A 22785-nucleotide genomic window follows, 5' to 3' on the forward strand; every position below is an offset into this window, starting at 1 on the left:
TGGAGGCCCTGAAGCTGAACACTCCAGGCACCCAGAAGAGCATAAAAGCATAAAATCAGAGCACAAAAGATCATGGGGGGCACAGAGCTGGGGGTGAGGCCGTGGCCGGGACGTTATTTCATTTCAGTTCAGCAGCTGGAAGATGCAATTCCCTTCCTGTGGCATCTCCCTCCAGCACCAGCCTCTGGCTGGGCAGGGAGCTGGAGGCACTGGGAGCTCGGCTCGGGCAGGGTTTTCATCCCCAGCAGCTCCTGAAGCCACTCCCTGCATGGCTCTGACTGTGCCAGTGGCACAGAGGGGCCCCAGCAAAACCAGCCACGAGTGCCAGGGAAGGGCCAGCAGCAGGAAAGTGGTGGCTGGTCAGCATTTATATTTATATCTATATCTATCTATATCTATATCTATATCATCTATATCTATATCATCTATATCTATCTATATCTATATCTATATCATCTATATCTATGTCATCTATATCTCTATCATCTATATCTATATCTATATCTATATCATCTATATCATCTATCTATATCTATATCTATCTATATCTATCTATCTATATCTATATCATCTATATCTATATCTATATCTATATTATTTAATTTATAATTTTATATTTCTACTAGTTATATTTATATTTGTATTATTTATATCTATATCTATAATCTATACTTTAATTTTTACAAATTTCAAAATTTTAAATTATTTTTATATTTTAATTTCTCTTTTATATTGTAATTTATATTTGTAATCTTTATATTTACTTTTGTTTTATATTTTAACCTATATTTATTTATATCTATATTTTATATTTGTATTTAGAAATAATAAATATAATATAATATAATATAATTAATATAATTAATAGAATAGAATAGAATATATATGGCTAAGAGAAACTGAAGTTCCCTGGGTCTATATCTATATTTATTTATATCTGTAGTTTATATAGATATTTAGATATTTTATATATATCTGTATTAATAAATATCTATTCATATAGATATAACTATTATATATATTGATTATATATTTGGATATTTATATATCTATATAAATACATAGTTATCTACCTAAATGTATATATCTATTTATATCAAAATATCTTCATAAAATATAGGTATAAATAAATATAGCTCTAGACCCCAGGGAACCTCAGGTTCTCCCAGCCACAGATTTGCTGCATGACCTGAAACAAGTTGCTAAACCTCCTCTTGTTTCTCAGTTGCCCACTTCACGTCAAGGGACACTTGTTTGCTCTGCCAGGGTAGCTCTGATTATTTCATTCATTAGGGGAGTGTCATGCCAAGCACATCGATATAAACTAAAATACACAGAATGGGGTTTGCCCATTTCCTTTAATTTTTGAGAACAAAGTAAGTAGACGAAATCTTGTGCCCTTCAAAACCAAACAGAATCTTCCTTTGTGTAAAATGTTACACAAACCTTAGTGTTTGTTCATTTTTATTGTATTATTTTTAATAATTCTGCAAATATTTCAGAAAATGGCAGTTTGTTCCTACTGCATAAAAAAATCATCACCACACTGCTGGATTTTTTACATTTTCCCCTCATATAATTTCAAAAAAACCCCCAACCACAGTTAGGCAATTTACCCTCCCACTTCCCTCCCCACAAAAAGAAAAAAACAAGGTTTGTAATCTGTAAAGCGTTAAAGAAATCAGCTATTAGGAGCACACAGAGCACAGCACATCAGCAACACCGGGGATGCTCTAGAGCACAGGTGAAATGTCCGTAGCAGCACGAGGGAGCAGCTCCTGGGCACGGCACAGCCTTCCTGCAGGGCTTGGGCAAAAAACCCACCGGGGCAAGGACCACAGCACTCACACAAAGCACAGGGAGCACTTTTTATCCTACAGCGGCGTTTATGCCAATCCCAGTGATGCTTTAGGATTTTAGCTTTTGTATTTTTCAATTCCTGTGCTGCATTAGTGCGTAATTTAAATTCCATACAGGGTGCTAGTTATTGCCTTCAGGTTTTATTCAGACACAACAGTTCCTCTCTGGGCCTGGAACTCAAGGACACCTCACTGCCTCAGGCCCCACAAAGTATAAACAAAAGTGAGCTGGGGGAGCAAACTGGGGGTAAATGACTCCATGACCTGCAGCTGGAACTGCAGCGTTAACCCCTGATGTGTAAATGGCCCAAACTGATAATTGTGTGAAAAACTCGTGCCCATCGCCCACCTTGGGTGCAGCCTCTGGAGGCTGTGGCTGCCCAAGGCTTTAATAAATACCCACTTTATTCTCCTAACCCTGCCTGCCCTCTGCTCTAGGGGCCCTCTAAGGCAGCAGTTTCCTGTCCCATCTGGAGTGCCAAAAACACCAAGGCATCACCTTAGCCCCTGTGGAGACACTTTGTGCCCATGGGTGGCCTCAGGAGCCATGGTTCAGGCACTGAACCTCTTGGCACTTCCTCAGAATCCTGACTGCCGAGGGAATGACACTGAAATCCAGGCCAAGCACAGCCGAAAGGTTCTCAGGAGTCCTGAAATCCAGGCCAAGCACAGCCTAAAGGTGCATCTCCCTTTACTGATCAGAAAACATCTTCCCATTCTCCTTGTGAGGGACCGTAACCCACCCAAGGCCCACGTGTGGCTTCGGGGCCTTGGTTCTGCAACCTGGGTGGGTGGAGAGAAAGCCCAGGAAGGGACAGACACTGGGTCACAAGTATTCCTGATTTGTTGGGGCTTCCAAAATGTGAATTCCTAGATTTTGGAGTGTCAGTGTCAATTCAGTTTCTTCACTGTATATAAATCAATCTGTGGTTTCAATTCTGGGAACATTTCTCTGCTGGTTTTCCCATGGGACTGAGTTTTGGCTCCCTCTGAGGGAGGCACAAAATGATGGCTCTGTGCTTTCCTTAATCCAGGTTTCTTCCAACTGTCCTGCTCCAAGCACTTCACAATGGAGACATGCAAACAGGACTTAGAGGATTTCAAGTCCTCTGCTAGGCTTCCGCCTTGCCACACACAAAATAAAGCCCTACAAATAAGATAAAGTAAAAATGAAATGGCTCTATTAGATTTAATGAAGTGACTCAAGACAAAGCAGTTCCATAAAAATGCTTTTTTTTAAGAAGCAACAGCAAGAGCTCAGAGAAGTGCTGACTGCAGGTACAGTTCTAGCCAATATTAAGATATATTTAGTGATTTTTAGGGAAATATTTCCTTGGGAGAAGGTCAGGAGACATTTCTGTTTCTTACATCTCCAGGTGCTGTCTGAGCTCCAGCGGGTTGGATTTGCAGAGAAGGCAGCAGGTTTCATGACATTTCTTCTGGGCCGTCTCTTGTCTCTGCCCCCAAATCCTGTGCAGTGCAGGATGCTGTTCCTCCACAGGTTTCTCACACAACCATCAAATAACAAAAACAAGCCAAGAAAAAATTGTCCAGAACAAATAATAGCGTTTGGAATATTATCAGGTTAAAAAACCACTTCCTAAGACAGAGCTTAGGAATTTTCATACTGGGGCATCTGCACACTTCCTGGCACAACCATCCAGCAGCTGGATCCACATACAAAACCAGCTTTAAACCCAGGGTTTTAACCCTAACCATTCCAGAGCAAGGCCTGACTGAAATACCCATCACTGCTCCCTCTGTGCCACCGAGGGGTCACAAGAGCCCTGTGTGAATCCCCTCCCTGCAGCACACAGAAACGACCTCCTGGCACTCCTGCACAGATAAAGGACATCACCCCAACCTTCTGCTAAAGAAATTCCTGCTCTGACTTCAGTCCAAGCCTCCATCCCATCCAGGGCAGAGGAATCAGTGCCTGATCTGAGAGGACCTGGAAAGGACCTTGAAGAGGAATCAGAACCCCAGGAGTTGCAAGGATCATCCAGTCCAGCTCCTGGCCCTGCACAGGCAGCCCAAATCCCACCCTGTGCCAGCAGAGGAGCTGTGTAGTGCTACACATTGGCACTGTAGGATCCTGGATTCCTTTGGAGGGCAATGAGTTGTACAGACAGAGAGAACCCTGAACCTGGCCCTAAACCTGTTCTTTTCCCCTCAGAACATCTCCAGCTCTGTGGAATAACCTTGATCTCCTGTTGGAGGAGCACACACAAACACAGGTCACTCCAGGGAGCAGGAAGTGCTGGCCAAAATTCAGGAGCAGCCACCCATGAAGGAAAATGGAAAGGTTTGGGAGCACATCCTGTCAGAGACCAGGAACTTACAGCAGCAAATTCAGAGCCCTTCAGAACCAGCCTCTATCCAATCTCCAGGAAAACAGTGGCTCAGGATGGGCCTGTTCCACATTTGCAGCCCTGCTGAAGGCGGTGGAGGGTGGAGGGAAGGAGGTGGGAGCAGCTGAGGCGCCATCAGCACCACCAAACTCGCCCTGAAAGGAGATTTCTTCCCAAGCAAACCACAGGACAGGCTGGTCCCCTTTATATACACACATGGACAGCTGAAATGGGCTGAAATGCTTACAGGTTAGAAGGTCTATACAACATTACACCTGCCACAAATCAAAGTAGAAAAGTTTTACAGCACATTATACAGGTCCCTCTAAAGTCTAAAAAAAAAACCAAAAAAACAAAAAAACAAAAAAAAAAAAACAACCCACATTGACTGGAATCACCATATTACAAGAAGTCATCACTAACAGACCATATAATACTATTTCTTTTTCTTTTACAGAATCATTACAGATAGAGTAATTTAAAAAAATCACTTTTTAAACAAGTATACAATTTTCACTTTAAAATTAACTGGTTAATAAAATTCTGTGCAAAACAAGCCAGCCTCTATAATTAAGTGAATTTATTTATTTCTTTATACAAAAAAAATAAAACAACAAAAAAAAGTTCTTTCAGAAATGCGTCTCCTTTTCTGTGATGGTGGAAATGGTGCCATCTCCTTTCAGTTTGGCATCGCAGTCATTTATTGCTGCAATGTAGGCTCCTCCTCCGAGCTTGCCCCGCATTTTCAGGTCTGAGCTAGGTGTAATCAACTTCCTGAATTTCTAGAAAATTGGAGAAATTGGAAATCATTACATTTTTCTTGCTCACAGACACACCCCTCTTTAACAGATTGATTATAAAAGGCTTTTCTCCTGCATGTCTGCCTCTAATTTATTTCCCTGTTGTGGGCACACCTTCAGACCCGCAGGCTGCACAATTCTGGATAAATCCTGCCAGGCCAAAGAAGGCAAAGCTCAAACCAAAGTGAATTTTTATGCTGATTTAATCATCCCCTTTCATGAAGACTCTCAGCACTGTGTCTGCTCTACAGCTACATTCTGTTTCTCATTTTATCATCAATGATGTCCACTGGAAAAAGCAAATCAACCAGAGACAGCCGAGGTGTATTGAGCTGTGATAAAGCAAAATCTGCTTTCTCTTTTCTAGCAGTGACATCCACAGCAAGGTTGCTGCTCACAGCAGGAGGTTGGCTCCTCAAGAAGCTCCCAGCTGTGATTCAAACAATCCTCTTGTCATCCTGGCAGGGAAAAGATAACGACCTGTCTGCAGTGCTGCAGCTCCAGCAAAGTCTGCTCACCTGCAGGGACAGGTGGGGCTGCTGCATTGAGAAAATATTTAATGTTTAGATTTGTGCAGACTTCCCTTTTTGACTCTCTGAGACAACTAAATCACGGACAATTCAGTTCCAGTGAAGATTTCCTAGGCAGTCTCCAGGCTGTGTTTAATCAGCTGAATGGAGTCTTTGCAATATGGACAAAGTGAGGCTTTTCTGCAATGTTGGAATCCCAAATGGCTGAAAAAGGTTTTTATTTTTGTTTCTTCCACTATTGCTTCCTTCACTGCCTTTCTTTGGAGTTCCCACAGAAAGGAGCAACCTTCCAAGCTTTAATTTGATAATAATCTCAGCCTAGACCTGAGCTAACTTGACACCAAATGTCAGAAGATTCCACTGAATCTCTTTATTTGCCTGAGTTTCTCATTTAGAGAGCTGACATTAAGAAAACTGTCCAGAAAATGGGTGTGTGGGCAACCCAGCTCCTGAAGAAAATCCTGGCAGCTCAACAAAAACCATGGAAAAAGGGAATGGCTGGTACAAACCTTGAGGGATTTGGGTGATGTTACAGACATTTTAAACTACAAATTGTGCTGGGACAGAGCACCTTAAATTGGTTAGTTTACCACTGGCAGCAAAAAGCCCAACAGGAATTCAGAATAAAGCAGAGAAAATTGAGAATAAAGCAGAGAAGGTTCAGAATTCTCTTTGCAGTGGCGGCTGAGAGCCCTAATGCAGGGAACAGGGATGTGGAAGTGCTGTTGTGATTAAAGGATGCAGATGAGGACTCCCACCCCCTTCCCAGCTCTTTTTCCAGCACCACTGATCTGCAGCTCTCTCTCACCTCCATGAAGGTGCCTTCTGTTTTCCAGAGCTTGATGCAGATCCACAGCGGGATGCAGACCATGGAGGAGAGTGCCATCATCCACCCGATGCCATAGCCCCAGTCAGGGTAGATGTACACATTGTTGTACTTCAGGGGCTTGTATTTCACCAGGAAAAAGATGAAGATTCCCTGAAACAAGCAGAGATATTGTCAGAGGTGTTTGTGCAAACCCTGCGTGTTTAACAAGGATTTGGCTGAGTGTTTAGGCCAGGCCAGGCTGCCTGAGGAGGGAGAGCAGGGAAGCTCTTCACTCAGAGCAAAAAACCCACCAGCAACATCCTCTTTTCTGTACAGCTTAAATAACACATCTCAGAGGCTCCTGCAGAAACGAGCAGCCTCTCAAGTTTAATCCTATTTACCTCTTGATGACAATAAACCCTGCACTTTGATGGCAAACAGCACCTGGGCAGGAAAGATTAAGTTTTGCTGCAGTGAACCAGCTGTGATTAAGTAACATCAGCTGGGTTCTCTCCAACCTGTCAGGATGAAAAAGGAAAGCCAAAATTTTTGAAGTTGCTTTAATCCACTGTGTGTATCTGCAATGCTTTCATCCTGCCAAAAACCCTAAAAAAATCTGTCTAAATTTCTAATCAAGCAGCTTGGACCATTTCAATGTATGAAATAGAGAAAAGCTACCATGTAATTTTCTCCAAAGTGGTGAGACGAGTGCACAAGAGCAAATGGTATAGAGGTCATTTCAGATTTGGTGCAGATGGGTCAGAAATTTTCCTAAGTTTGCAAATGGGAGCCTGGATCTCGAGGTACCCCAGCTGCTGTGGTTTGCAGTTGCCATCACTGGAGTGTTACACAGCTGGAAGGGGTTTGGGCATCTCATCCTCAGTTTTAAGGGCAATCAGATCATGCTGCTTTGGAACTTTGTCCCTGTGACACTGCCACAGCTCTGCAGAGCTGGCACCAACTTCCTTCCCCTCCTTCATGCCTGTGGGATGGGCTTTTGGCTCTTCTACTACTTTTGAAATTAAAAAATGTCTTGTCTCCTTTGGAAAATGTTCACTCCCCCCCAAAAACAGAGGAGGAGGGAGGGGAAAGCAGCAAAGGACCCAGCACAAGTCTGGAGGAGCTCGAGCTGTGTGTTGGCACACAAGGTGCACCAGCTACAGGGAAAAACATCTCTCTAGTTCTGGCAAATGTTCATTTAGGGCCCTGACATTATTTTTTTTTATGATTGTACATACTGAGATTTTTCACAGAATATTTAACAATTTTACAAATCCTACAGAGTGTTTACTACATAATTAATTACATATAATTTAAATACATGCTACAAATCAACAGGCATTTCTCTCAATTATTAGCAGCAGCAAAAATATAAAAAACATGTTCAGAATATCATGTTCTTTATATCTAAAACAAGTGTTTTGGACATTCTGTACTTACTGCACAAATACCTGGAGTTAGGACCATCCAGCACCACTTAATCAACGACACAGGTTTGTACCCAATCATGTCTTCAATGTTCTCATAAAAACGATTGCTGCCTGCCCAAAAACAAAGGAAAAGCAGATGTAGAGTGCACATGGAAAGGGTTGTCCAGGTCAGGATTTAAAGCAGTGAAGAGAAAGCCCAGACAGAGATGGGAAAGCTGAAGCTGCCCCTCTTTCCCTGGCAAACTCCTCCCTGCAATCTGCCCTGTGCTGGTGGCAGGGGTTGATAAAAAATTCCTGCTGCTATAAAACTTCTGGTGCTATGAAACTTTTATTTCATACAGATCATTGTATCTCTTATCAGAGAGGGAGATTTCATTAGTGTGGCACAAGCTGTCACAAAAATATGAACATTTCATTTAGTCCTACTCTCCTTTTTCCTCCACACCTTGAGTTTTGCTTCCCTTCGAAGCCAGCATAAACCTAATATATTCTGCTTAGCTGGTATATTCTCTTCATTGTGGAATCAAGCTGTAAACAACCCCAGTCAAAGAGTATCTATTTTATATATAAATATGTTGAGATGTTATATTTAGATGCTACGAGCTCATGTGTGAACCCAAGGATAGCTGGGCACATGTGATCTGCAGTTGTGTGGTGCTTTACAAAGTGAAATTGTCCAGAGTGTGCATCTTTGTGGAGAAAAAGGAATTTATGACTTTTTTGGGGGTGTGAGAATGTGGAAGGTCCCATTCCATAAGGGTACAAGGTTCTCACTTTGCTTTTATTCAAATAGAAAACTTTGATAATAAAAACAGAGCAATTTTCATGACTCACCATATACCCAGCCTATGCAGACGCACTCAAATATGGCCACAAAGAGCAGGCACATCCCACTGGCTGCATAGGAGTCAAAGAGCTGGAAGACATACATCCCACCCTGGAAGAGAAAATAGGAAAGGGGAAAAAAAATGGGTTGGCACTGGTGGGAATATTTCACAGCAAATCTCTTTTAATTACACTGTCAAGCTGTTGGCTCCCTGGCAAGCTTCCTACTCAAGTTGGTTTCTTCTTGAACAAAGAATATTAATTTCTTGGGTTTTTTTTATACTTTTCACTTCTTTTAGGGTGGTAAATCTGGAGTGGAGAGAAGTAAATTTGATTTTTTTTCCAAAAATGCTTCCCCACCTCCCTGCTTTTCCTTCTATTTGTTACCACATCAAGCTGTAGATATTCCCAGGTGCTTCTGACCTCCAGATCCTGGTTCTGTGTCTGTGTTATTAATATGTAAAATAATTAATTAAAATGTGGGGAAAGAAGGTAAAATCTGTAGATACCAAAATCCCTCTCTGATGGTGAGGGACTACAAAATGAGTAAAGTGACCTAAAAAGTGTGAATGTAGCTCACAGACTTGAAGCCACATGACTGAAAAAAGTATTTATTATTTGTCATGAAGAAAAAGAATCATCCAATCAATAACATTATGGTTAAAATAATTAAAATTATATGGATAATATTACACTTCTTATGTGAGACACAATCATTTATCACGTCTGCATTTAATATTGAAATAATGAGGAGGAGGAGTTCACAAGAGAGCATTTCAATGGAAAGGAATTCCAAGGAAGGAAAGAGGCTCTTGAGACAAGCTCCTCAGCTGGAAGGTAATGTTTCTTGGGGAGCTCATATGACCCATTACATCTCAGACAACTTTCTGCAGATGGAAGAGAATCCTAAAAATAGGGAGAAAACAAAATTTCTACTGCAAGGTCATCATGGTGAGGCTCAGCAAACACCTGAGCAAAATGCAAATTTAGAAATCAACCAACTAAGACAATACAAGGTAAGGAGAACAAAACTCCTGCATGGATATTCCTGCAGTTTGGAGAACTTCCTTTTCACATTTCAGGTTTATATTTTTTTTAGCCTGAATATCTTAATATCTTTTCACATTTCAGGTTTATATATTTTTTAACCTGAATATCTTAATATCTCTCTGTTCAACATGTGCCCTGTGGAGGGGTTATTCCAAGATTTCCCTTCTTGCATAGCAAGGATGATTTATTTCACTGAGAATAAGAATGATTTACAGATAAATATAAAGTCAATAAGTATATAAAATTTCTGTTCAATGTGGTATTTCACACAGAGAATCATATCTCTTATCAGAGAGGGAGATTTGATTAGTGTAATTAAATATTAATGTTCCAAGTTCCAAATTATTCCAAGTAGGAAGGGACACATCAGAGATTGGCTGCACTGATTGACATGGCTGATGATCTGGAAACCAAAGATGGTTTGATTTTCTCTTTTCACTTTATTTATCTTCTTTATTGTTCTTTCCACCCAAAATGTGGTTGTTCCTGCCCAGGGTAAGCAAGCAGAAACCACGATCAGTGTGTGTGGCTGGCTGATGCAAAGCAGATGGAATTTCCTTGGCTGGGCTGTGTATTTTTTATTAAAACATTTCCTGAGCTCAGCTGATAAAACAAGGCCACTTCTCCTGTGGATATTCTCAGTTCAGTCTGAAAGAAAAGGAGAAAGATTTCTGCCAGGCTAAGCCTGGGTAAAAGTCCAGGAGGAATGTGAACCATCTGTTATCCTGTTTTCCGTTCATATTGTTTATAGATATGTTCTTACCACACTGACCTAAGGCCAGTGTACCAATCAGGTGAAATGTTTTTACTCCAAGACCAATGAACTTTGTCTTCATGATGTTCTCTATAAAAGAGAGATGTACTTTGAATAAACGTTCATTCTTTGTCTTCTGAAGATGGAGTCTTTTCATTCCCGTCCCTGCCTCAACAGTGACATCTCCCATTTCAAAGGTTACACAGGACCTGAGAACAGTCTCTTAAATATTTTCTTGCCACACTCCTGACAGGGAAATGTGTCTATGGCAAAGGTTCTTGTGCTTTGTCTGTGGTGATTATAACCACAAGTTGTTCCCTCTGAGCAGGGCAGCTCTTACCTCAGTTAACATGATGAGGCCGAGGAAGTAGGACACGACGGAGAGGCCGAGGATGAGCAGCTCCCTCCTGTAGCCCCTGCGGAACACCTTGGGGTACATGTCCACCACAGCTGTCACGATGCTTTCCACACACACAAACTGCAGCAAAATACAGCAAAGATCCAGTCAAATCTGTCTCCTCTGCTGCTGGCATTGGGATTTGCCACCTAACACTTTAAATATCCTCCTGTGTTTTCATCACAGAGGGTGGGCGATCCCTGGGGATGCTCCATAAGCTGAAAGGAACATCTCCCAGTGAAAAAGTCCAAAGTTATGGATTTCCACCAAATTCAAACAGTAGGATTCGCTAATATTATCCCAGACTGCATTTGCCCTGTAGCAGGTGCACTAAATGAAAACTAAACCTTTCAAATGTGGCTTGAATGGGAATTAAATAATGTACAAATCCTTCATGGGATCATGTCACTCCAGGCACTTTTGCCAGTTTTGCCATGCATCCTCCGACCTGCTAAAGGAGCAGCAGGGTTTGGGGGAAGTTCTCTCCATTTACCAGAAAAGAGAAGTTCCCCAGAGCTGTTGAGTGCCCAAGCCAGGTACCTCTAACAAAGGAGGGCAGGAACATGCTCAGTGTCTTTAAACATCAAAAAAAGCAAAAGACTCAAGCTTCTGACTCAGGGCTCTGGAGCAAGGTTTCTAAAACAGGCCCCAAATTAATACCCCAAAATAGACATTGGAAGAGTCAAGTGCAGAATCCAGGAACTGCTCACTTAAAAAAAAAAAAAAAAGACTTTTAAGAACCTGTTAGATCATTAAAAAGAGCAGTTATTAAAACATTAAATTTAAGGATTGGAAATGTCATGCAGAACAAGCACAGCTGAGCTTTAGAATCATAAACTTTCTGCACCCAGTCATGCCAAGGGCTGAGCTGCATGTTAAAAATCCCAGGAACTTCACGTTTTTCTTCAAGCAGCTTTTATAATTTTTACAGTCACACAGGGACAACAACTTCTGTGCTGCCCCTTTGCTGTAGGATATGACTACACATTTCTTGCTATGGTATCTTGCAGTAAAAATATACCATAGAAAATGACATTATCCCTATCTGATATTCAGCTTCAAAATTCATTGCAAAGTGCTTTAAAAATGGGCTGGTATTTTACTGAAGCATGAATTTTAATCAGCCCTGTTGAAGTTCAGACTGATTTCCATGTTAATAATGAAAGCTGGAGTCAGGCTGAGCCAGCCTTTGCAGTGAATCATGAAGGAATATCCAGCATCACAACTCAGATCTGAAATAGCAAAGAATTAGGTTAGGGTTCAGTCTTTCATCAGGCTGATGCTGTTTAGCTGTGACTTCCACCTGTTGGGAAGGCTGAAAACTCATTGCCATGGGGTTTGTTTCATACCTGGCTGTCCAAGCCCAGGAAGATGAGCATCATGAAGAACAGAGCTGCCCACAGAGGAGACAGAGGCATCATGGTGACAGCTTTAGGGTAAGCAATGAATGCAAGTCCTGGTCCTGAAAAGGAATAAAGAAATGAAAGGTTTATACTTGTGTGGGAGTCTGAGATGCAGTTCAGCTCCTCCAGAGCAGCCTGAGCTGTGGGAGAACAGCATTGCTGACACCAAAAGTGTGGCTCTGGCTGAGCAGGGCTCACTCAGCATCACTTATCAGACTGCTTTATCTGAACACACCCATTTTCTCACCTTTCCTCTGCCTGCTCCCTCCCCCATCCCCTGTGGGAGCTGAGAGTGAACAGCAGTGTGGATGCTCAGCTGCTGGTCAGGGTCAGCCCACCACAACCTGATTCTTCTGTCAGGGCAGATAAGAGGAACTAAACCCCAGACTGGACTCCTTGACAAACTCTACATCTCTCATAGTCTAAACAATTGGTGATGAGGCTTATCAGAAATGGCACAACCCTGCCTGCACCCTGGCCAAAGGATTCTCAGCTTCTGTTCAGACATCCCAGTGCTTTCTGTTCCCCTTTTTTGTGTGGATGTGAAGCTCTACAAACATCCCTGAATAAATCATAGCCTGAATAAATCAAACCAATCACAGTGATTGCCTTATATAACTCAGGAACATATCCTGGAGTCTTCACTTTTCTCTTAACTTGGTGCGAGGCAAAGGTTGGTTCCCATCCTGCTGTGTGTTTTGGGGTGCTGCTGCTGTGTGACATTGGCTACATGTTTAGGGAAATCATCAAAACAGAACATCGTTGTAACAGCACAGATAACTTCTCAGAGCTGCTAAGATACCTTCTCACCTTGCTCATGTTTTTCTGGTTTTATTTATCAGCTGCTTTTTATGAAGCCGGCCAGCTTTCAAAGCAGGGGCACAAAGGGCCTCTCCCAGCCACTAAAGGAGAACTCTGTGCTCCTGCTGCAGTAACTTTAGTGCAGACCTCTCACACTCTGCTGCTTCTTCATTTAAAGCAGCATTTACAAGCTCCTATAATGAACTGCAAGCCAGTTGCATGGAATTTAGGAAAAGATAAATATTTTCCATGATAGCATCAGTGAAACCCTGCTTGTTTTGCAGTTTTCCTGGGATTACCTCCATGAGAGTTATTTTTCCTCCTCAATAGCTCAGCATTACATTGAGGACTTTTTTTTGGTAGTGGTTTTTTTTTTTTTTTTTTTTTTTTTTTTTTGGTTTTTGTTTTTTGGGGTGCAGCCTCTTGTTCTTTTTCTTCTCCTTGAGGATGTTACAGCCACAAAGATGTGGAGTAACTTCCATTGGATGCCCTGTCAGTGGTGGTTGTGGATGGTTAATTTTTCATAAATCTGGTCCTGTGTGCCCTTCTGATTTGTCACTTTAACAGCTGCAGCTTTTTTTCTTTAATATCCTTTTAATTTTTTTTTCCAGAAGGAATAAATATTTGTGTATTTCAGTCTGTCTCATTGAAAGAAGGTGGAATGCAGGTGACGATTAACAAATAACTGAGTTTATCTCTGCTACACAACATTCTGGATGCTCAGCTGGAGAAAGTTTGTGTAGTTTGTGACTCCCTGAATTCATTAATTTGTTCTCTGCACAGCAACATTCATCTTTTTCACACAAATGTATGGCCACGAAAATACTTCAGAACTCCTCCTGCAGCAGTTATTCCATTGAGTCAGCTAATCCACAGGCCATGGCACAGACTCTGAACTCAGGCCTCACCCTCTGGGCATTTCTTGTTAACTCAGAAATCTGCTTTGGGAACTCACCTGATTCTGCAACTTCTGCAATGGGCACGCCTTGTTCATAAGCCATAAATCCAAGAACTGAAAAGATAGCAAAACCAGCAACAAAGCTTGTGCCACTGTTCAAGCAGCAGAGCATGATGCAGTCTCTGAAAATATAAATAAAAAACACTGCAGTTGATCTCCAGAGCTGGGGTTTCTTCCATCCGCTGAGCCAGAGGACTGACAGAACCCTGGGCTGCAGGAATGGAAAGCAAGTTGTTCATTAACAGAGAGGTCCCAACTCAGATTATTCCTGAGAGCAACCAGGAATTAGCACGTGCAGGAGGACACCATCAGAATATCCTTGCTTATGTTTTAACTGCTGGAGTTGCAAACCTCTTGCAAGTCACTTGCTGTTCTCCAGTAAAATTTTTAAAAAACATGTAAAACTTTGTCAAACATAATAATTGTTAAGAACAATTTCTCCATGATAATTATACTAATAGATTCCAGAGGATATAAACTTATTAATAAACTCTATGAAATGGTAACATTTGTTTCCTGGGGAAAAAAAAATCCCATGGTCAGCTCCTTCTATCCCTGTTAAAGAGCATTGGCAAAATACATCCATGTAAAATACAGTTTGGTTTCTAGACATATTTGAGAGGCCGTGGTAATGAAAAGCACTGCACATAATCTGGAAGTGTGTGCATGCCTAAAAAGGTGTCTAAAAAGAGGCAAAGGCAGTGCAGGGACAGAGATGTCTCAGACAAACACATCCCACACTTCAAACCACGGCAAGGACAAGGCCAAGGTGAAGAAGGATTTCTTTGCCCAGGCTGGAAATGTCACAAGAGTAAATCACTTTAAAGAAAGGGAAGATCCTCTTGCAGAAAGGTGTGATTTCCCCCAGAGCCCAGGGAAATATTGTTGTTCCTGCTGCTCTGACATCTCTCCAGGCGTGACAGAGGATGAGGCAGTGATGATTTATGCTGACAGTCACTCCTTGAAGACTTTGCAGAGACAGCTGTGTACTTGAGAAAGTAATAACCTAACCTGGATGTCTGAGGTAAATTAGAAACATCTGAAACACAAGGCAAGCCTAGACATGTCTCAAGCTCATCCCTTAATCTGCTTTATCCCCATCCCTCTGTGGCTCTGAAGCAATTTTTTGTGCAAGTTATCAATAAGAAGAAAGGACCCTGTAAAATCCAGCAGGTTCTGAACTCACAGCTTCAGTAATTCAGTAAAGGATCACATCTTTGTCACAGATTTGCTGTTGAGAATCAGAGACAATTCCCACTTCAAAGTCCTGGCAATTATTCCCTCAAAACTTCTCTGCTGATCTCCCTGCCTTGCTGTTTGTCTCATTTAGTATTTTTACCCTGTAACAGCATCTCATCAGTTTTTGGAGCTCAAAGTGAGGTGAGCAGTTTCAGCATCTTGTTCCTTCCCTGATGAGCCCTGCAGTGTCTCCCACATGTGCCCAAAGTTCTTCTGACTGCCCTGGGATGCCCCTGAGCACCAGGCACACACATTCCCCTGGCAGGGAACACCTGGGCATTCCTGAGCTGCAAAGCCAAAGATCAGCTCAGCCTCTGCGCCATGGGAGGCTTTGGCTCCCTCTCATCACCTCAGCTACACCTCACTGTAAGTATTATTCTGTGAAGGTTTATGTTTTCACAACAATTTCAGGATAAAAATAATCTCTGTGGCACAACATCTACAAATTGCTAAAATATGTCCAGCAATGAAAAAGAATGAATATTCCCATTTGTAATGGAGACTCAGACATGGACAAGTGCAGTGATGTTCACACTTCTTTCATGCCCTGACTCTCTCTAACACTGTTCATTTGCAGTGAAATACTTGCTGAAAATACAATTCTAACCTTTAATTATTTGCTTTTCATGTGAAATGCTCCCCGTAGTTATGCCCAGCCAGGCCAGTTCTACACTTTGGATGTTTTAAAGCAAAACAGCAATCCAAAATAAAGGACTGAGGAGCACAGAGGCCTTTGTGCTTTGCAGAGATACAAAACAATGAAAAATCCCCTTCCTGACCTTCTCAGTGAATTTCAGCTCTAAAGAGCTCTGGAGGGACACTCACCCCCCCTCTCTCACCTCAAGAACTGGTGAATTCAACACCAAGAAATTAAATCTGAGCGTGATGAAACCCAGTTGATAAGAGAGGTCAGAAAGATGAATTTTATAATCCTCTGGGGTAAAAAGAGAGCGTCTGCTTTGGTGGGGATGCAGCCAGATGATGCCTCCACTGAGCATTGGGCTGTTTTCTTCAGATAAGATTTGGTTTAGATAATTCCCTGCTTCAAATGCAGTCAAAACAAGATATTTCCTTCTTAGGAATGCACTGGCACAGGTTATTTGAGAGCTGCTGGTTCCTGAGTGGGGGCTAAAGGCTGGAGCCTCTGGCAGTGAAGCCTCAGGTTTAGCTTTCATATTTTCAGATTCTGTGCTGCTTTAGTGTGTGGGTCTGAGCTTCACATCAGGGGATGGTGAGCTCTCCTCACAGAGCAGGGAGACAAAACAATTCCTTCTCCAGCTGGGCACCAAGGACAAATGATCCAAACCTCAGGCCCAGGAGCACAAACAACGTGGGCTGGAGAGAGAAAAACAAGCAGGATGGGACTGCATGGGCTAAAGCTGGCATGGGACAATGAACTGCAATGTGCAAATGGAGCAGAGCTGATCACAGGGAGAGCCCCCGGGAGCGCTCGTGCATTTTGGGACCATTTGGGTTCATCTTGGGTGCAGCCCTGGCTGGGCTCTGGTGCTGCCCAAGGTGGATCCATGCAGGAGATCCTTTTAATAAATCCCTGCTTTATTGTTTGGCTCTGTTCCAGCCTCTGTTCCAGCTCAGCCTTCTCAAGGCATCAGTTCAGGGGCTGCTGCTCTCTCCTGCAGCAGGGGCAGAGCCCAGCTGGACAGTCCCACAGAACAAGAGGATCCCAGGGATCTCCTCTCTCAGGGAAGTCTGCAAACCACAGCACTGGGGTACAAATATCTGCAAGATAAATACACATTTCTCCAATGAAATGGGGAAAAGGGGGATTTTCATCCCCTCCAGCCAGTGAGGTTCCAGTTCTTTTCAGGTAACACCACCCCAGCTGAATCATTTCATCCCAGGGAGGCAGTCACAGACAGAAAACTGCTTCTCTGGGAACCCTCATAAAAATATAACCTCCAATTTCCCTTCCCTTGGCTTTGCAGGAGTTCTACCAACCCCTCAGCTCCTGGTTTTTATCCCATAGACATAAGTACCCTGTAGTTCAGGGTTTTTTTTTCAGCTATGGGAAGAAAAACCAGAAAGGGGATTCAGATCCATTGATTGTGAAACCAATGAGCTTTAAAACACAAATGCTCAGGAACCATTGGAAGGACCACATGAATTTTTCATGTGCACCCTTGGCAGGAGGACATCAGAGCCTGACTGAAGCCCAGATTGATTTCAAGTGAAAGGAAAACTTCAAATTTTTATGAAAACTTCACATTCTTCCAAATTAAACTCCTGCCAATCACCTGAATAATTCAAGATGTGCATCACTTCTCCTCTCTCTGCCTGACAGGCAGGACACTTCTGAAAGTTCATCCTGCCTTCCTTAAGGAGCCTCTCTGAGCCCTCAGAGCCCCTGGCATCCCTCCAGTCCCTTCCTTGCCTTTATGGATCCCTCAAGACCCAGTGAAGTAATTCCCATTTCTCTTTTCCTCCTCGACTAGAAACTTGACAAAGGACAAGTCTTACAAGTTTTGTCCACATGTGAAATGACTCCTTTATCTCCTGCTCCACAGTGGGAACAGGGGAGCTGACCCTGGGCTTGTACCTGGGAATGGATTTGGGATTCTGAGCTGGATAAAAATCAGAGGAAACATCACAACACCTGTCTGTGATCCCTGTGGGGAAACAGTGCCAGGGCTTTCACCTTCTCAGAGGAGTCACTTGGGATGCAAACTCTGGGACATCCAGGGAGGAGCTGTTTTTATGTTATTCAATTAAAGATATGTAAGGATGACAAAAATTCATTTCCTATTCAAAGACACGAAGTGACTTTTGCAATTCATTTACCACATTAATGAATTTAATCAGGTTTAAATCTTAAATTCACAAGGCCCACGTGCAGTTCAGACTTTCCCATTTCTCACTGAAACACCTCTTGCCATTATTTTCCACTGCAATTTTCCCTTAAGATAAAAAATGGAGTAAAACAGAGCAGAAAACGTTGATGTTACGATCAGACTGTGGGAATTGCAGGAGAAAAAAACCCCAGCTTGATTTCAGTTTTTTAAGTGCTGGTTAGAATACAAAATTGTGGTTTTCACATCAGAGCTCTGTTTATGTCTTGCCCTGCCCAGCTTGGCCACGTTCTGCTCTTCACTGCTGTCCTACCCCTTCCCTCAGACTCATTAAAAATCACATGTCAGGACACATTAACATTTATTTCCTAGCTGGGAAATTTGGAAAATGTTTTGTGAGGGGAATTGTGGGGCCTGGATAGAGTAAAAGGTGTCTGGCTGCAGCATCCTGCTCGGGAGCTTCAGAGCAGAGTTTTACCAGCTGAGCTTCAGGCTCAGGGGGAAGGAAGGAAAATTCCATAAATCCAAACTCCTGCTTTTTGTAAAAAAAAAAAAAAAAACCCAAAAACCTCAGGAAAAGCATTCCTGCACTCTTTGTGGCACTGACATTTTCTAGCTGGGATACATCTGGAAATAAATAAAACTAATAAAAGAAGAGAGGAGTGGTGCCTTTGCTAAAACTTGTGCTAATTAGGGAAAAGATTCATTAGCAGCAGCTCTGAAGGTTGTAGGGATCTCACACCACTTTCTGCAGCAAAACATTCTGTCTTGCTAAGACATGGAAAGAAGGAGCATTTCCTAAAACTGCTCCTGAGGTCTCCAAGCAAAAATGTAATTTAGAATTTAAATATATTTGGCAGGGGGGTTGTTTAAGATTCTTTACTTTTGCACCATGTTATTTCCTTTACAGAAAAATGAAATTTTAATTCTCTGTCTGGAGATCTTAATGAAGTCACTACAACCAAACTGTCCTTGTAGGAATTTTAGGAGAACAAATTCAATAACCATGAATTCCAGAGGAAAAGACTACTGCTCATATTCTGCCCATGCCAGTATCGGGGAACAGGGATTTTGTGCAAATCAATCCTTTGGGCGTTGACTCAGGAGAGATGAAAACCTCCTGAAGTCATTGGCAGTTCCCTCCTTGGGAATACAGAGATAAGCCATGAAATGCTCCCCATTCCCTCTGGGTTGGGGCCTGCAGACTCCCCAAAAAGTGGGGAAAAGTGGCATTCAGAGCACAGACCAAACTGAGGTGATTTTTAATGACAATTTTTGGTAGTACTTTTTCAAAAGCAGCTTAAGTAATGCACACACATTCAATGATACCTGTCTGAAATCCATGTATTTTTATATGAAATGTCTATCTCTGTGTGTGCTGAGGGGCTGTGGAAGGCTCAGATTTGCCCAAAAGGGATGAAAACACCACATTTTGGAGCAGAGTTCCTCTGGAGCAGTTCCAAGAAACATTACAGATATTTATCCTATAAAAACGTGTGTGTGTGTGTTTATGGTCATCCATGGAAAAAGGGGAAGGGAAGTGATTCCAAATGTCACCCCAAGAGCAGAATTCCAGCGTGGAGGCTGTTACCTGTAGCAGTTGTTGTTGTAGTTGTTGTAACTCCCCAGGGCAGTCAGGCACCCCAAGCAGATGGCGTAGGAGAAGAAGATCTGTGTGCCAGCATCCACCCACACCTGGAGACAGAGAGCAGGGAGAGCTTCAGAACCCAGCCAGGAGAAATCACCCTCCTGCCAAATACTGGCTGCAAATCTGCACAGGTGGCCCTGCAGGTTTAGAGGGTCTGGCAAAGCTTTTACAAATCAGAACCTTAAAAAAATAATGTACTGAGAGGGAAGTTCCCCTCCCCTTCCCAGCTGGTCTTTACAGGCTCAGCCTAAAGGGAGACAGAATTCCTAGAATGAAAAGGGAGACAGAATTTCCATTCCTGGAATGGAAAGGGAGAGAGAATTCCTAGAGAAGAACCTCACCCATTAAATTGATTAATTTCTTTAAGATAGTTTTAGTAATCGCAGCCTAAATAGAATCACCTGCATTTATCTCACTCCCGTTGGACAATTATTTATTCAAATTTTAAAATTTAGTGTGAATAAATGCTCTAAAGACAAAATGTGCTATTCCTAGATAATACATAAATTAAGCTGGGGAAAGAAGGGATAACATATCCAGGGAAATGATGTTTTCAGCAAACTTTAATGGATCCAACAGGCACAAAGTTACAGTTCTGGTCACGCTACAATCAACAAATAAAAGTTCTGTAGAGTTTAATGAGTCTGTAGCTTTGTAATGCTATTGTGGGAACATTCATATCCTAAAGTGATGCAAACAATTTTAAATCAGAGAAAAGGAAGCATGAGTTGACACAGTGAGATTCTTCTCCTCAGAGCAACCTCAGAACATTAATGAGCAGGTTCATTTTACGTTAACAGTACTGCAGCAAAGCAATTTATTTCACTTGACCAGTGTGGGTGTGTTCCCACTGGAGCTGAAGGCACCCCTTGAAGTCCTGGTTTTAACATGAGAGTGACATGGAGAACCCAAACCCACAGAGCTGTGATCCAACAAAATCCTGCTCCTGTTTTCCTGGGATAAATGATCTCTTTACGTCCTTTGTTAAAGCAGAGCAACCAAAAGAGCAAACCCTGAGTGATGATCAGGCAGAGGCTGTGCAGCCACTGGAGCCAGGGAAGAGGGAGCACAGGGAATGATTTCAGTACTAATAACAGCCATCAAATCCTCCTAAACACACGAAGGGGATGTGTTTGTTTTACAGCTCATCAAGTGAGACCTTGCTCTCTGGAGCTGTTGACTGTTTCTGTTTAGAAATAACATTAAGATCACATTTGATTTACATCAGAGGCTTAAAGGGTTTTGTTGCTGTCACCCCGAATAAGACACAGCTGGTTACATCCCAGAGCTTCACCAGGAAAAGCTGCACACAGAGAGGCTTTTGACAGACAGGCTCTTTAACAAGACTGGAAGCTCCCAAAAAGCTGTGAGGAGCGTGGGTCAGCTGAAAATGCTCCGTCTGCAGGGCCCAGACAAAAGCTGGGAGACTGGATCAGCACACGGATCCTTCCCTTCCCTTCCTGCCCTCCCCTGGCTGCAGGGCAGGGCACTGAGAGGGGCAGCAGCCCTTCTGCTGGCACAGCCCCACCGGGGGGATTGTCCCTGGAGTGCCAGTCCTGCTGCACCTGGGCCAAAGGAGAGCTGTGCTGGAAGGGAGCAGCTCCAGAGCTGCTCGAGCACAGGAGCAGAGAGCACAGCCCTGTGCCCAGACAGACAAGCAGATCAAACTCTGGCCACAAGTGATGCTATGTCCTTCAAAGGAAACAAAGACTGTCACATCCCACAGGGAGTCAGCCTGAAAAGTGGCAAACTCTGAGAAACCTCTTCTGCAAAGAAACAGTCACATATTCTGTAAAACTGGAATCAGACTGAAGAGAGGTTTTGTTCCACTCTATGACATCAGTCTAGAAATTCCCTCAGAATTTAGGGCTGATGTTTAAATAGGAATGGACAAGCAATTTAATTTGCTGAATGGAATAATACAATCTGTATAGCTTCTTTTGGTTTTATACTCCGAGAACAAGTGACATTTAATTCGTTCAGGTTTCTAAAATGGCAAGAAAGGATCAGCAAACAGGAACATAAATTTAGAAACCACAGGTAGATTTTCTGTGGCTGAAAAACCCGAGAGCTGGAGTAACCCTGGTGTAAACTGCCAGACACACCAGCACTTTCAGGCCCTGAAGGTGACATTTCAGATCAGCTCTCCATCTCATTCCCCAGCAGCCAGGGACCATCTGATGTTTAGCCTCGGACTGCAGCGCTCAGTTCGTGGCAGGAGAATTTGGTGAGGTCTCAAATTGTTCATTAGTCTAATTGTTCATTAGTCTGTGTCACTCCAGCTTGGTCATTCCCAAAGGGAACCTCAGGGGAAGTTGTTCTCATTCCAACTAGATGGGCTCTTGTAGACACCAGTCCCAAATCCAGGTGCCATCCAGGTGCCACCCACCCGGCTCACGGCCACAAAACCATTATGGGATATTTCTGAGAGGCTGAGTCTGCCTTAAACCAGAAGTTGTTCCCCTTTCTGTGCAGAGCAATGACTTTCTGAAGGGCATGGACACAGAGGCAGAGCAGGGACAGCAGCTGGGACCAAAGAGGACATCTGACTGAAAGGTGACCCAGCTCAATACTTCTCTGCCATGAGTAAAGTCCAGAGAAAGGACCTGAGAACACCAGAGAACACCCTGTGGGTGCTTTGTGAACTTTGGACCTTGAAAACCCTTAGGTCAGTGATAATAAATTCAATTTAGCACTCACAAACTTAAGATTGGAATTGTTTTCTAGTTTCTATCAGCTCCTGCCTTAAAGGATGGAAATAGAATTTTTTAGCTTTATTCAATTAATATTAAAAGTTTCCATGCCCAAATGAGATTAAAGCTCAAAAACTTTGATAACTAATACTAATATTTGAAAAATCACAATTTCAACGGACAGAACCTTACAAAACAATAAACAGGAGCATTTTCTACTAAAAATGGAAAGTGCTGCTCTGCAACATCCAGCTCTTGAGTCTGGCAACGCCCCCATTTTAACTCTGTCTGGGTGACCTCAATTTGGCCTTCTTGTGGCAGGTCTAGGACACAATCACCATTTCCATGGATGTTTTCTCTGCCCAGGGAGATGAATTGAGCTGGCCAAACACAGGATGCTGCTGTCTGGAGGATCCCTTGCCTCCTTTGTAG

At 42.7% G+C, this 22785-nt stretch overlaps 1 protein-coding gene across 2 annotated transcripts in view; it reads right to left on the minus strand.

The window, feature by feature from the left end:
• Positions 1-1339: 1339 nt before the first annotated feature.
• The window catches only part of SLC6A11 (solute carrier family 6 member 11), a 90445-nt gene continuing 68999 nt past the window's right edge, over positions 1340-22785 (minus strand). Inside the window, exons 7-15 of one of the 2 annotated variants that reach the window (XM_068201535.1) lie at positions 19604-19707; positions 13964-14088; positions 12154-12266; positions 10748-10885; positions 8613-8715; positions 7789-7889; positions 6349-6519; positions 1837-4992; positions 1340-1794 (exon numbers count right to left, since the gene is read on the minus strand). In XM_068201535.1, the coding sequence (XP_068057636.1) occupies positions 4840-4992; positions 6349-6519; positions 7789-7889; positions 8613-8715; positions 10748-10885; positions 12154-12266; positions 13964-14088; positions 19604-19707 (1008 nt within the window). In that variant the 3' untranslated portion in view covers positions 1340-1794; positions 1837-4839. Of the gene's footprint in view, positions 1795-1836; positions 4993-6348; positions 6520-7788; positions 7890-8612; positions 8716-10747; positions 10886-12153; positions 12267-13963; positions 14089-19603; positions 19708-22785 lie in introns of those variants that run through there. The other variant, XM_068201536.1, reaches the window with a different exon arrangement.

The sequence above is a fragment of the Anomalospiza imberbis genome, chromosome 11, assembly GCF_031753505.1.
Source record: "Anomalospiza imberbis isolate Cuckoo-Finch-1a 21T00152 chromosome 11, ASM3175350v1, whole genome shotgun sequence".
Taxonomy (NCBI): Eukaryota; Metazoa; Chordata; class Aves; order Passeriformes; family Viduidae; genus Anomalospiza; species Anomalospiza imberbis.